At 35.7% G+C, this 13,982-nt stretch overlaps 1 protein-coding gene across 1 annotated transcript in view; it reads left to right on the forward strand.

Annotated features, from left to right (window-relative positions):
• LOC148947304 (putative oxidoreductase PXDNL) overlaps positions 1–13,982 on the forward strand; it is a 178,797-nt gene that overhangs the window by 42,000 nt on the left and 122,815 nt on the right. Inside the window, exons 2-3 of the mRNA XM_089096563.1 lie at positions 3,838–4,016; positions 6,958–7,029. Coding sequence (XP_088952689.1) covers positions 3,850–4,016; positions 6,958–7,029 — 239 coding nt within the window. The 5' untranslated portion in view covers positions 3,838–3,849. The remainder of the gene's footprint in view (positions 1–3,837; positions 4,017–6,957; positions 7,030–13,982) is intronic.

The raw sequence follows: 13,982 nt of genomic DNA on the forward strand, positions 1-13,982 counted from the left end.
CAGCACCAAGCCACCTGAGGCCAAAATATCTATGCACGCTCTTTTCCCATCTCAATATATTCAAAGCCTCCCTCTTTAAACCCTTCTAAGAAGTTACAATTTTGCTTAAATCCTTCCTTACGGTATCATCCCACCTTATTCGGGGATGGCCTGCTTTTCGTTTAGCCCTAGATGACTGGTCGACAAGGATGACCTTTATCAAGCTGCCATCCTTGACACGCAGAACATGTCATAACAATATTAACCTCTTTCTCGTTATAGACCTAGAAATCGGAATTGAACCATATTTTTCGTGCAGCTTATTGTTTGAATTGCGATCAGTTGCAATTCAACCAAAACGGGTACACCCAAGACAGTCCTTAGACAAACTGTCTAAAAAACATCTAGCAAATTCCCCTTCGTCTTTCGAAGCGCTCACGCTTCAGAGCCACACTTGACGACAGTCATCACTGTAGACGACAGACATTGCAATATTGTTATCTTGGTTCGCAGACATATCTTCCTTTTTTCCAAACTTTTTTTCAACTCTGAAGAAACACCCTCGGCTATTCTACTTTTATTACCTTCACTGCACCCACCGTCTTTACTAATAATACTATCCATGCAAGTAATGCTGTCCACTTAATTGATGTTCTCGTAACCAAACATCCTCTCTTCACATTCACTTATTCCCAGTCCTAGCGTCTCCAAAAACTCCAATAATTCCCCTTGGAATAAAGGTATTGGAATGATATATAGAAATTGGTATAGAACGCAACCCTGTTTAACTCCTGATTTAATACGAATCCATCCATTAACCTCATTTACTTACTAAACCACAGCAATGTTACCCTCATACATAGAACTAATCGCTTTAATGTATATTTCTGGTATACCATACAAGGAAACAATTTTCGCTAAAGCTCTCTTATCGGCTGAATGAAACGCTTGCTCATAATATATAAAACAGAGAACTAAAGGGTCTGACTACTCAGACACTTCTCATTTATTAACCTAAGTGTGAGAAGTTTACTCCCTAAAACCTGACTGGCCTCTTAAAACATTATCAATAGCACCTCTAAATAAAAAAAAAAACATCATCATACTAAGGATTTTGCTTCCTACAGAAACCAAGCTAATGCCTCTATAAATATCACACTCATTCCTATCACTTTTCTTATAGATGGGTTTATTTAAATTTTTACTATAATCGCTAAGTAGTTTCCCTTTTTGAAAAATCAAATTCATAATATTGCTACTACTAACTACTAACAACTCACCGCATCACCAAGCTGTTTGAGGCCAACACAGCTACATACACTCCTCCATACCAATCTATTCTAAGCCTCCCTTCCTAGCCTACCAGGAAGTTCCCATTTTCTTTAAAGCTTTCCTTATGACATCCTCCCACCCCAACCGCGGACGACCTATTTTCCGTTTAGCCCTAGATGGCTGGCCGAAAAACACAATCTTCGGCAATCTGTCATCCTTCATCCAAAGAACGTGCTCTAGCCATCTGAACCTTTCTCTAAATATAGCCCTAGAAATTCATAATTTGCAGTAGTTTATCTCTAACTGCACAGCCATCATATTTAAAAAAAAATCGTTTATGACACTACCAGGACCTGGGGCCATATTACTTTTAATCTTTTTAGTGCTCTCACTAATTATTCCTCACAAAATAAATCTTCCTTCACTTCCAAACTGTCACAAAATGTTTAATTATTTTCTTCATTTTTTCTCTGTCCTTAACTCTGTCCTTAAAACGAGTTGCGGCCCTGTTCTTATATTTAACTGCAACATGTACAAATTGACAGTTCTCTCTCAATTTTTTAACATGGCAGTACAATACTTAACTATAATGCCGCCTGACTGCATCTTCCAGATCTTCATATATTTTATCAATGGCCTCCTCTTTATACCCATTAATTTTATATTTTTATTCTATCTCTGCTTTCTTTACATCCTGTTATTTTCATATGATCTATCACTCAAATATTTGTAAAGGCCCCTCCTCCTCACTACTAAACTTAAAGCACTTTCACTTATACTCCTAGCTGCGTTTCTAACTATCCTCTCAATGTGACCATCCGTGACCTCATAAACTATTTTCCTCCACTCTATCCATCTTCTACATTGTCAAATTTTAGACTCTTAAGTTCAGTATTCAACTGTTCCTGGAAATTTTCTATCAATTTCTCATCCTGGAGTCTACCAGCATCATAACTTCTCGGAAGATAGTTACCCTTCTTAAATTTCAGCTTTGGATTAGCTCTAGGTACTGGTACTACTAGATGGTGATCTTACCAACAAAATTGGAGCAGTCTATAACCGTTACTGTTTCCTTTTCCTACGCCAAATTTACCAAGACTAGGATACCCTCTGTCCCTTTTTCTACCAATATGGGCACTAAAATCACCTAATAAAATTACCATGTTTCTATCTGGATCCACCACTATCTGTAATAGTCAGTTCTACGGTGGCACATACTAATGTGACTGATATGTCCAAAAATGAGCAACTAACAATCTATTATTAATACCTTCCCAACCTAAACAAGACTTTGCAGCTTCTTTGGAGGGATTAGCACAGTGTATTTTTGTATGTGTATTGATAATGAATGAATATTATCCTATCTTTGTTCATCATGAGCCGTATACACCCCATGTTTCCTGCTTGAGAAAAAAAAATCTATATCACCTAATTTCATTTTTTCTCCCCTCGGATCATAAGTTCAATCAAAACATCTGAATTCTTCCGTCAAAATGTCAATATGGGAAAAAACTCAATATGTCAATAAGATTAGAAAAAATGCCTATATGTTCTGTTTCAATATTGTTACATTCCAAGTTGCGATTTTCATATTACTAAGTCACTGAAATTAGTAAAGCCTCGGGAAAAGCAATTGTCCCAGAACCAGTGCAGGGCGGGGACCAACAAGAACTCCTTAAGTCTACACGAAGTACTTAAGCCGGTAATGAACCGGACAGCAATAATTCCCTGGGACCTCCAGTTTGAACAGAGGCTTCGTACAATACTGGGTCCATCTTGGTCAGAACATGGTTTTCAGCGCTTATCGATGCTCTTCTATCAATATGAGTCGAAATCCTGTGCAGGATTCGCTTTTCGAGAATAAAGACGCTAGGAACGATCCGATATCGGAGTGGAGACCCCAACCCATCTCACAGCACCAGAATAGCTCAAATCTCTTATACCCAGCCTATCCTCGTCAAGGCATTCTTCAGGGACTCAGCTAACAAGCCATATTTCTAAAATTGCAGCATTTATAATCTAAGGCTAATCTACAATGAATCAAAATTCAAAACCTATCAATTGTTTCATCGAGTTTTTGGTGGTAAAAGCAGTTTCATTTAATATCTATCATCAACTGATTATCACATAAACACTTTATCAATAAATACCAAACTATGTCATTGCAGTGTATTGCTATTTATAATTATTGCATAACCACTTGCACGAAGACACATTTCATTAAAACGAACAATAAAACGTAGAAAATGAGGAATGAATAGGAATGGCGATTTCCTAATAAAACAGGGCTCAAGGAATGATATACACAATTTCGTCTTGGACATGACAACACGTTAAAAAACTGTTGAATATGTTTTTTTTTCTAGTGTATGCTAGTATTTCACTCGAAAAGCCATTTTTTGTGGGTAGCAGGGGAGGGCTTGACCATTGTTTCATCTAATTAGCTCTGTATGCTAAGCATCTACTATTCTTCGTGATAATATCTATTCTGCGTATACTCATTTAATTTGTTATTAGAAAATTCAAAGCCTAAAAATGTGAGATTGAAAAATATAATCAGAGAGTATAACGTAACTTTTGTTATAGGAGGCACCGACAATGACGCTCGTATTGAAGCTGGCCCTTCTAGTCACCATCTTGATCGATAGTTTGGCATCATCAGAAGTAAGATGCCCAAATAAATGTGTATGCATGGACACTGTTGTCAGATGTATGTTCGCACAATTAGACAAGGTCCCATCAGTCCCGTTGGATACAACTGTTCTGTAAGTTTTGTACAGGTTCTTAAATCTTTCCTTGTCAACTTTTGACCATATTCCAAAAGAAGCTTCATCAGAAACGTATGGTTTTAGCCGGTTTGTTTGTTCTTATTTATTTCTTGTATTAAGTCGCTTCCATAAAGATACAGAAAAAACATAGACCCGATTGTCCAGATTTGATCCTAAAGCTTAGCCTGGCTCCAGTTTAATGGCAAAACTTCACCCAAAATTTTGCAGCTGAGAGCTGACTTGGAAAAATGAAAACTTCATATCTTGATCAGCAAAATTCTTGAATTTCAAACATCCCCACAAAGATTAGAAGTAAATTTCAGCAAGCACGCAAGAAATACCTTGGACCAGTGTCTTAAAATTTTTATTGAAGAATTCAAGCAGTGTGAATTCACGATGAACATACAGCATGGCTCATAGTGCCATAAAAATGATTTATTGAGTGGGACTCAAGAAGAAATCAAACTCGCCATTGATAGAATTTTGAAACTTCCTGGGCCCCAAATGTTAGCCAGTCAAACCTTGTATGAACAGAATTTGTTAATGTCAGTAGATTGATTTTTATCATAACAGCTTTATCGTTGTTTTGGAGGAAGAATTAGGTACTGCCAAGTAGAAGAGCACATACTGAGAGTTGGACGATCTGCAGGAGGTATTGTTCGTGACTGTGAAATATATTTGCAAGAGAAAACAAATCACTAGATTTGTCATACTTGTCAACTCTATTCATCCGTTGGATGGTAGAAAAAATAGTACCTTTAAAATTTCACAATCACGTCACAGAAAAACATGAAAAGACTTGGCAGCTGGATTTAAGTCGTCCACAGAAGATAGGATTAAAAAAAGATTAGGGGCTGTACATTGGTAAAATAGTAAGTTTATGCTGGTTGCGTGCAAAGTCAATGCTAATTTTAAGTATGAAAGAAAAAATTAAGAAAGGTATTTTGCTCAATATTACGGCTTTGTGGTATCTATCGTAGTGATATTTTAGGTTCTGTTTTTAATGCAGTTACCTTCCTGTTTGTTCTGGATCCTGCCCTTTTTCAAGATTTTAACATCTGCGATTTGTATTCAATTTTTGTTTACTATTTTAAATACTGTAAATTTTTACTTGGTTTTCCACTTTCTTTTAGTAACGCTAAATTAGTTTTGAGATTTAAAATTAAAGATTCGTTGGAACTAACTAGAATTAAGAAGGATAACCTTTCATCAAAAGTCTGAAAATTTTCTCTTTATGCAAAACCATTTCCCTTGTTTCAGAACTTAAATAATATTGATATTTTGTGGTTTTTCTTTCTTATTTTTTCAAAATTTTTAATCTGTGAGCCGAAATTTCGCTCTATCGAACCCAATTTGTCTATGAGTTCAGGGTATTCCCTCCGCACCTGCTGGAAAATTCCTCTGACCTTTGTGGAAACTTTTTCCAAACTTTGATACCATATCCTGCTCTATCGAGGTCAATTTACCTTTGAATATTAAAGTAAAACTATCTTCTTTATCTCTAGTTTCATCAGTTGTATCTTTAGTATCAGATTCTTAAGTACCGCAGAGCATCATTTTTCGGATCTGGGTCTGAAGCAGCACTCCTAGACTACCAAGGTTTCCTCTTAACTGGTCTGTAAGAAATCAAAACAATAACAGATTAGTTTGAGTATGATATTAGAAATCCATCGTCAGCTACTTCATTGACTTGTTTAGTTTTTGGAGGGGCTGGGGCCATGGCTGCCCATATCAGGGGGCAGAGGGAGGCTCTAGCCTCCCTCTGGCTGAATGATGCTACTTTGTATTTTTATGTTTTTGTTTTGAGATTGCTATTATACAGAATTGGAAGTGCCGATTAGACCAGTAAGCCCCCCCTAAAGTTCAGCTTATGAGCGCCCATGGCTGGGGCTCCCGATATTGAGTTTAATGGAATATAGGTAAATATTTATTGGTTTTTCGAAACCTCTCAAGCTTTTATTGTCTGACTAAGTCCCTAGAGGAATGAGTCTTGCTGTTTTGCGTTTTAAGTCAGGATCCCTGTTTTGTCTCTGTTTTATCTCTTTATGTCTTTATATTTTTATTTTTTGTGCAATCTAATCCCAGACATGGGCTAGATATTTTTCAATGTGAAATAGTAAACACGCAATTAGCTACAGTTAAACGCACTGTCTTTGTTTTTATTAAGCTCTTATTTACAAGAGTGCCAATTCAAGTAAATATAGTGACGGGGAGGGGAAAATGTGTTTTTCAAAATTAAAGGGAATTTTGTTGTTTTTTGGTTTTTAATTTAAAATGAAAAAAAATCTGATTTTTTCACAATATAGTCGAGACAGATTATTAAAACAAAAATTATACAAACAAGTTTTTTAAATAGTTTTCATAGTGTAAAAACAATACTTTGCTATGCATACAATTTGAGTAGTCGGAGAGTATCTGATTCCTGAAGATCTGAAAAAGAGTATCTGAAGGAATCCCTTTCAGTCATGAGATGGCCCTCTAAAGATCTCTTCCGTAGTATAACCCTCTATACGAGACGAGCTTTAAAAGGAACTGAATTTCAAAATACACCTTTCAATATCCATTAACTCTTGATTATTAACTAGTTAACTTCTAATCAGTAACATTAACTCCTAAAAACGTTATTTTTAATTAATTACAGCAAAGATTGACACAATATAAATTTTCAGAATGAGGCTTTAACTGGCATCCTAATTTATTTCTACCAACCCCATTTTTATGATAGCACATGAATTTTAATAGCCACGGAAACGCGAAAAAATAAGAGTCTTCAAAATTATGGGTGTTTCTTTAATCTCTATCAAACTTATAGAACTCCATTGTTCTTATTTATTACTAACGACAGTTGATCTTTCTCATCCCAAACTGAATTTCTTTTTTAAAATATACACGTTTTTTTTATTTATTTATGATCTATTTATTTATTTTTATATTCTAGGGATCTACGGTTCAATAAAATCCAACACATTGATGCCAACGCCTTCAAGAGATTGAAGAATCTAAATACACTGTAAGTTCGCCAAAATTTTATATCCAATGTCCTTTCTAGTAACAAACTAGGTCAGGGCTTCCTAAACTTTTTTCATTCACGACCCATTTATGATTGCAAGTTTCCTGGCGACCATATAAATATAATTGAAAGACAAATAAATATTTTTTGATGATTCATTTATTAGGTAACAAAATACAGATATACACATGAAAATAAATAGTTTTAGAATTCGTTTAAGAAACATGCAGAAATATAAAACAAAAAATTCCAGAAAATTTGAAAAGTTTTCTTTATTATACATACAAAAACTATATGCCCTATTTTTCATCAAATTATATTTTTTGCAATAACATAAATAAAAGAGAATTCTGACCGTCTTACTTCAATCGAATATATTCGAACGCAGTCGTTGGGTGGTAAATATTAAATTGAAATGAAAGGAAGAAACTTTAGTGAAGTGGATGTGCCTGTTTTTTATTGCATAACAAATTGAATCCTGGTGGAATGTTTGACACTGCTGGACGTAAGACCTCTTCAACATTTTTTAGCGATAAACGATATTGGGGTTTAATATGTGTTAGAGCTCAGAAAGTAACTTCACATAAATATGTGGTGTTGAATGGCAGAAGAACATATAAGGTCATATCTGTGATTGTAGGAAATTCAATTCTGGTTCTGATTCAGAATTTAGCTTAGGGCTTTTTTTTGGAAATTGTAGTTTTAAATATCAGTCTCTCAATAGCTCAGCAAATTCCTCTTTAGATGTGAATGGTATGCGATCAACCGCAGTTTAGGAAGTAAAAAACAGAATGTTTAGGAATCCAAGCTACTTTTTTGAAATCAATATTTAATTTAAAATATGTACGGAACTAGGTTTCTAGCACTTTTAAGTGATCTACAATAATTTTTGCAATAAAAGTTTTACAATGATCTCTCTCGATTATAAAACTGTCGACACTAGAAAATATTTCGAACAATTTTTTTTCTATCCTATCTTTCCAGATTTTAATCTTTTTAATAAAACTTTGAATTTTATCACTAGTAGTAAATATATCACAATTTTTTCCTTGAAGAGACAAGTTGAAATAATTTAATTTCGTAAAGATATCTGACAAGTAACACAGCTTGGATAGGCATAATTCGTTTCGAAGAAAAGCAGCAAATTCACATTTTCGTTCGATTAAGAATATTTCAATTCCTTCTTTTAATAATAATAATCTTTTTAAACTTTTACCTCTTGACAGCCATCTTACTTTTGCATGTAATAGATAGATAGATAGATAGATAGATAGATAGGTTTATTTTCCATATATCAGTAAAATAATTACATAACAATCTACAAATCCCCACAAAGGCTCCATGGCCTGAAGGAGGGGGATTATGAAAATATCGAATAAACATTAAACATTCAAACGCTTAAGATTTAAAAAATATAGACATAACATTAATATTTAAACATATAAACATAAGCATTTGAACTTTTAACATGTGAAGCATTTGATTCATAAAACGAAAAAAAAAACAAAAAAAAAGACAAGGATGGTTCACTAAATAAACTTTATCAAACTACAGTGAATCACAACATCTAAAAAAAAAAAAAAAAAAAAAAATGAAAAACTATTGGCAGCAGGAAAAAGTAAAGAAAATTAATCACATGAAAACAAATATTTTTTTACTAGTCTTTTGAAGGTGCCAAACGAGTGACATTCTCGAGCCGAATCGGGAAGGGTGTTCCATGTCAAATGGCACGCAGCAAGAGGTTTAAAATTGGATCTTATTGTCGGTGCTTGGGAAATTTGGATATATAGAGAATTATAGAGTTGATACTTTGACCGATAACATGCAAAAGAAGATATAAACCTAAGGGACCTAGAAATATTACCATGGAGATGAAGAAAAGTGACAGACGCACAGAAAAGAATCTAAAGTTTTTGAATATCAAGTAACGGTTTAGTTACTAAAAAGTTGTAATAAATAAGTTGTATAGACGGAATCCATATCCTTACAAAGATTTGAAAATATGTGACCGTTAAGGGCATGGCTCTTAATAAAATTTATAATCTTAACATCATTCTGAAGCACATCGTTCAATTATGGTGCTAATTTTTTTTGCTGTCAGGCCCTCTCTGTGAATAAGGCAGTGAGCAAAAGTTATATGGTCATAATGAGTAGCTTGAAAAAATATTTAAAACCAATGTTTTTGTCCCTCATCCCTCTTGCACCATCTGTGCATATTCCACAGCATTTTTTTCCATTCCAGACCTTCAGTCTTTAAAAATTCATCAACTTTACAATATTTCTTTTCCTGTCGTATGTTATAAATATTTGACTTTAATATTTAAATATTTGACTTCAAAATCTCTTGCGACCCCATGATTTTGCTACGCGACCCCATTCGGGGGTCGCAATTTAATTCACATCTAAATACAGGATGAATAATTTCTATTTTGAGCTATGTGTTTCTATTTGTCATAACATCAACATAAAAAAAGAAAGAAAATGAATAAATAACAACGAAGACTAGACTCAACATAAAAACTATCAACAGGTAAAACAATAGGGAATTTATCTGACATAGTGAAATTTATTTAGTTTATTTAAACCTTAAATGAATATTTTGGCTCCATGTCCAATAGCTGTCCTCAGAAAAACACTTATTATTATACTGGTAGGTTATAATACCACCAGTATTGGTGTGGTAAGGTACGGGGGTCACCACTTATTGGTGCAAAAATGTTGCTATGCCACGTACTAGAGGGGGGAAGCCCCTCGTCGGCTCAAATATTATAATGTGATGCCCGCGTCTACCACACCGGTTCTGCAAATGTCGGGTTTGGTACTACCCTATTTACAGTATACCCTGTCCCAGGGTATGATAACGTGATCGAGTGGTCAAATGGCCATTTTCTAAGGCCAAGTGTACCCGTCCGGGGTTACCGATAATATTTCTAACTATCTCCTTGGACTCTACATAGGCTAGAAAGTCAAAGATTATATAGTATAAAAAATCTTACTGTATTCAGTCACGCTTATAAAAGAACTAAAAATCACACTTCCAATTTTTACCCCAGTTGGCTCACCGCGTGCCTGCGGTGGATGGTGGGTGAATTTTTCCAGCCAATCCAAAGGCTTACTAATTACTGCCCTACTTCAAATGAATTTGCTTTATGCCCCTTCTTTCACCCCCCGACAATTCGGACGAAACCTGTTCTTTGAAGTGGCTTTTTAACTATGGTGAATCAGCCCTAACTGCACATTTAATGCCTCATGGTTTGTTTCACAAACTACGCAATTAAAGAAGGAAAGAAAATGGCGCAGCAAAAATTAAGGGAAAATTAATAATTATTACTAGGGGGAAAGAAAATAATTAAGGGACCAAAAGAAAAGAATCTGAGAAGGGAATTTATCTGAGCCAAACAAGGACCAACGGTTCCATCACCTCCCTCCTAAGATAAATGGCCTGCATCCCCGGTGGATTGGCTGGAAACTCAGACATAAAATAAATAACACCAACTTCAAAATCACCAAACTTATATCTTCTCTTCTTTCTTCGACCAGTGCCTGTACTTCCACCGCTTGGCTTAGGATTCGTCGTCATCCACACGTCTCTACCGTAGAACCACCATGGTCTCTATCGTATGGCATCCGCATTAGGTTTTGAAAGTTAAAGTCCCCAAGACTCGTAAAAAATGATCGTGCGCAGCACAATCAAAAACACGTATTTTCTCGATCTCACGAATTTACATTTGCAAGGAGCAGAGAATCAGTTTCTGGCACATTCGATGTTGCCAGCCATCATGAAAAATTCTCCATAGCCTCCCAATCTCCATCTGTGGAAACAACCCTACATCCCAATACAAGTAAATTGCCCCTTGGCATAATTTGAAATAGTCCCAGGCCAAAAATACACGGGCCTCTGATACGACAAGGATACTGGGAATGAAGTAAAATCTTGAGCGAACCATGAATCGCCTTTTTTTTCTGGGTTTCCTCCCCTGGGATAATCAAATGAAGAATATGCGTTGATGCTAATTGAACATGAAACTGAGATACTGAATATGGTTTGCCGGAAATAATTGTCGATTCCCATGAAGAATAATAATTATGGGCAGGGTTACTGGACAAAGGTTTGGGTGAAATGTGAAGTGACTGTGAGAGAGTATCTCCCAAGGGCTCCAGATCAGAGAGGCAAAACCTTGGTAAAGGGATCACAACTTGTCTGCCAGTTGGGCATTGAGGAAAAGGGCTATCTTTCGCGACTTCCCGCAGGGGATCTTCCCCAATGGACTCCTCCCCTCATAAAGGATCGACATATCTATTGAGTTGATAGTACTAATCTCAGATTCCTTCCCAAGTTTTTCCAATCCGACTCGACCTTCAATATCTCCCAATTTTCTCCCAACTATTTGTAAGTCGTTCATCTCTATTTTGTAACCATCTTGTTTTATTCCCCATGGGTCTTTGACCTCTTTATACCCCCTATTATTTATGTTATCAAGGCACAGCCCATCCAACTTTTTATTTTTCTCACTATTATTTATATTATCAAGACACAGCCCATCCAACATTTTAAATTTTTAACCTATATCTTTTTTATCACAATCGGGACATGCCGTCAGCATTTCCGTTGTCTGTCCCCGGTCTTGATTTTATTTCGAAATCATATTCCTGTAACCATAGGGCCCACCGTGCCAATCGTCGGTTATCTGGCTTCATTATATTTAGCCATCTCAATGGGTTGTGATTCGTTACTATTTTAAACTTCCGTCCATATACATAATAGTCGAGTTTTTTGGACTGCGTATATTATCGCAAGACATTCATTTTCTATCGTGCTATAATTTAATTCTGCTTTTCACAATTTTCTTGATATAAATATGATTAGATGTTACTCATCTTCAAAATTTTGAGATAAAACTGCCCCTAATCTGTAATCTGAACTGTCAGTTTGTAGCACAAATGGTAAGGAAAAATTTGGATTTTTTAGAATTCTTTCGCTACAAAGAGCATCTTTAAGCGTATCAAATGCGTTTTGATCAATTTTCGTCCATTTTACGGGGTCTACGTTACCCTTTCTTGTTAACTCTGTCAAAGGTGTAGCGATCGTTGCAAAATTTGGTATGAATTTTTGGTAATACCCTGCCAACCCCAAAAATGACTGTACTTTTTTCTTTGCATTCGGAACTGCTGCATTTTTTATTTTCTCTGTTTTTTCCCTTAATGGGGTTACCATACCATTTTCTATTTTGTGTCCCAGGTATTCTGTCTGTGACTGTACCAATTTACATTTTTCTACATTCAAAGTTAGTCCTGCGCTCCTCAGCCTGGTTAACACTTCTTCCATATGGATTAGATATTCATTGAGCGAGTTCGAAAAAACTATAATGTCATCCAAGTAGGTTCTTGTATATGGTAAGGAATTCAAAATAAAATCTACTAGTCTTTGGAATGCTGCTGGTGCCCCTTTTAGTCCAAATGGCATATACCTAAACTGGTATAACCCAAAAGGCGTAATAAAGGCAGTTTTCGCTGAATCATCTGGGTGCATCTTTACCTGCCAATATCCCCTTCTCAAGTCCAAAATTGATATAAATTTTGCAGAACCCACTGACTCCATTCTTCATCCATTCATCCAATGAATTTCATCCATTCTTGGTATTGGATACGCGTCTGATTCGGAAATATTATTCAGTTTTTTGTAGTCTGCTCAAAATTGATTGGAGCCATCCTTCTTCGGGAATAATATGACTGGCACTGCATATTCTGACTTTGATGGTTCTATAACCCCTAAATCGAGCATTCGGTTTATTTCTTTTTTCATTTCTTTCCTTTTGGCTTCTGGTATTCGGTACGGGTATTGTTTTATTGGTTTCTTGTCCTTTAATAGTATTTATGTACCGCATTTTCTGGTTTTCCGATTCGGTCTGTTAATACGTCTGCAAATTCCGTGAATAATTTATTTAATTGGGATTTCTGAGCTCGGCTCAGATGTGTTTCTGTTGAAACTCTTTCAATGGCATTTATATGTTTTTCCGCCGGGTCTATTGTACCCAAAGGGGCACTTTCCTCGTCATTTTCTGAGGTCGAAATCATGAGGCAGCGCTTCTGCGGATTCCCTTTTCATTTTCCTTGTTAAATTTCCTCAGTAAATTCACATGGTAAACTTCTTCCTTTTTCCTTGCACCATCTAATTCTATCAAATAATTTACATCATTTATTTTCTTTTTCACCTTAAATGGTTCTTTCCATCTTACTTCCAATTTATTATTTCCGTCCGGTAGCAATATGAGGACTTGATCTCCTTCCGCGAATTCGTGCATTCGGGCGGATTTATCGTACCATATTTTCGTTTTTTCTGCATATTCCCCCTGTGCTTGCTTGACAATTTGATGGTATTTATGCAGTTTTTATCGTAGTTATAGCAAGTGGGTTATCACTGTTTCTTTATTTTCCTCCTCATTCTCCCATGATTCCTTTAAAATGTCTAACACCCCCTCGGGTTTGTCCCATATAGTAATTCAAATGGCGAGAACCCTTTAGCTGGGTGTGGAGTTTCTCTGTATGAAAAAAGAACAAAAGGAAGCATTTTGTCCCATTGGTTTACATCGTCTTTTACAAAACGTCTCAACATGCTAATTAGGGTTCTGTTAAATCTCTCTGTCACTCCATTTGTCTGAGGATGGAATGGAGTAGCTAATACATGTTTAATGCCAAGGATTTCGTATAATTTTCGAATGTATGTCGATATAAAATTTGTTCCATTATCTGTTAAAATTTCCTTTGGGATTCCGTGACGTAAGACATATTTTGCTAATTCTTCTGCGATTTTTGGTGACTTCACTGTCCGCATTGGGATAGCTTCTGAGTATCTCATAGCCAGATCATTAATAACTAGAATGAATCTCTTTCCCGCACTAGATTTCGGGAGTGGGCCTACAATGTCCATTGAAATTCTCTCTAACGGTTTGCTG

This window comes from Artemia sp. Qi Xiang Cuo, chromosome 11 (genome assembly GCF_049724085.1).
Source record: "Artemia sp. Qi Xiang Cuo chromosome 11, ASM4972408v1, whole genome shotgun sequence".
In the NCBI taxonomy this organism is placed as follows: domain Eukaryota; kingdom Metazoa; phylum Arthropoda; class Branchiopoda; order Anostraca; family Artemiidae; genus Artemia; species Artemia sp. Qi Xiang Cuo.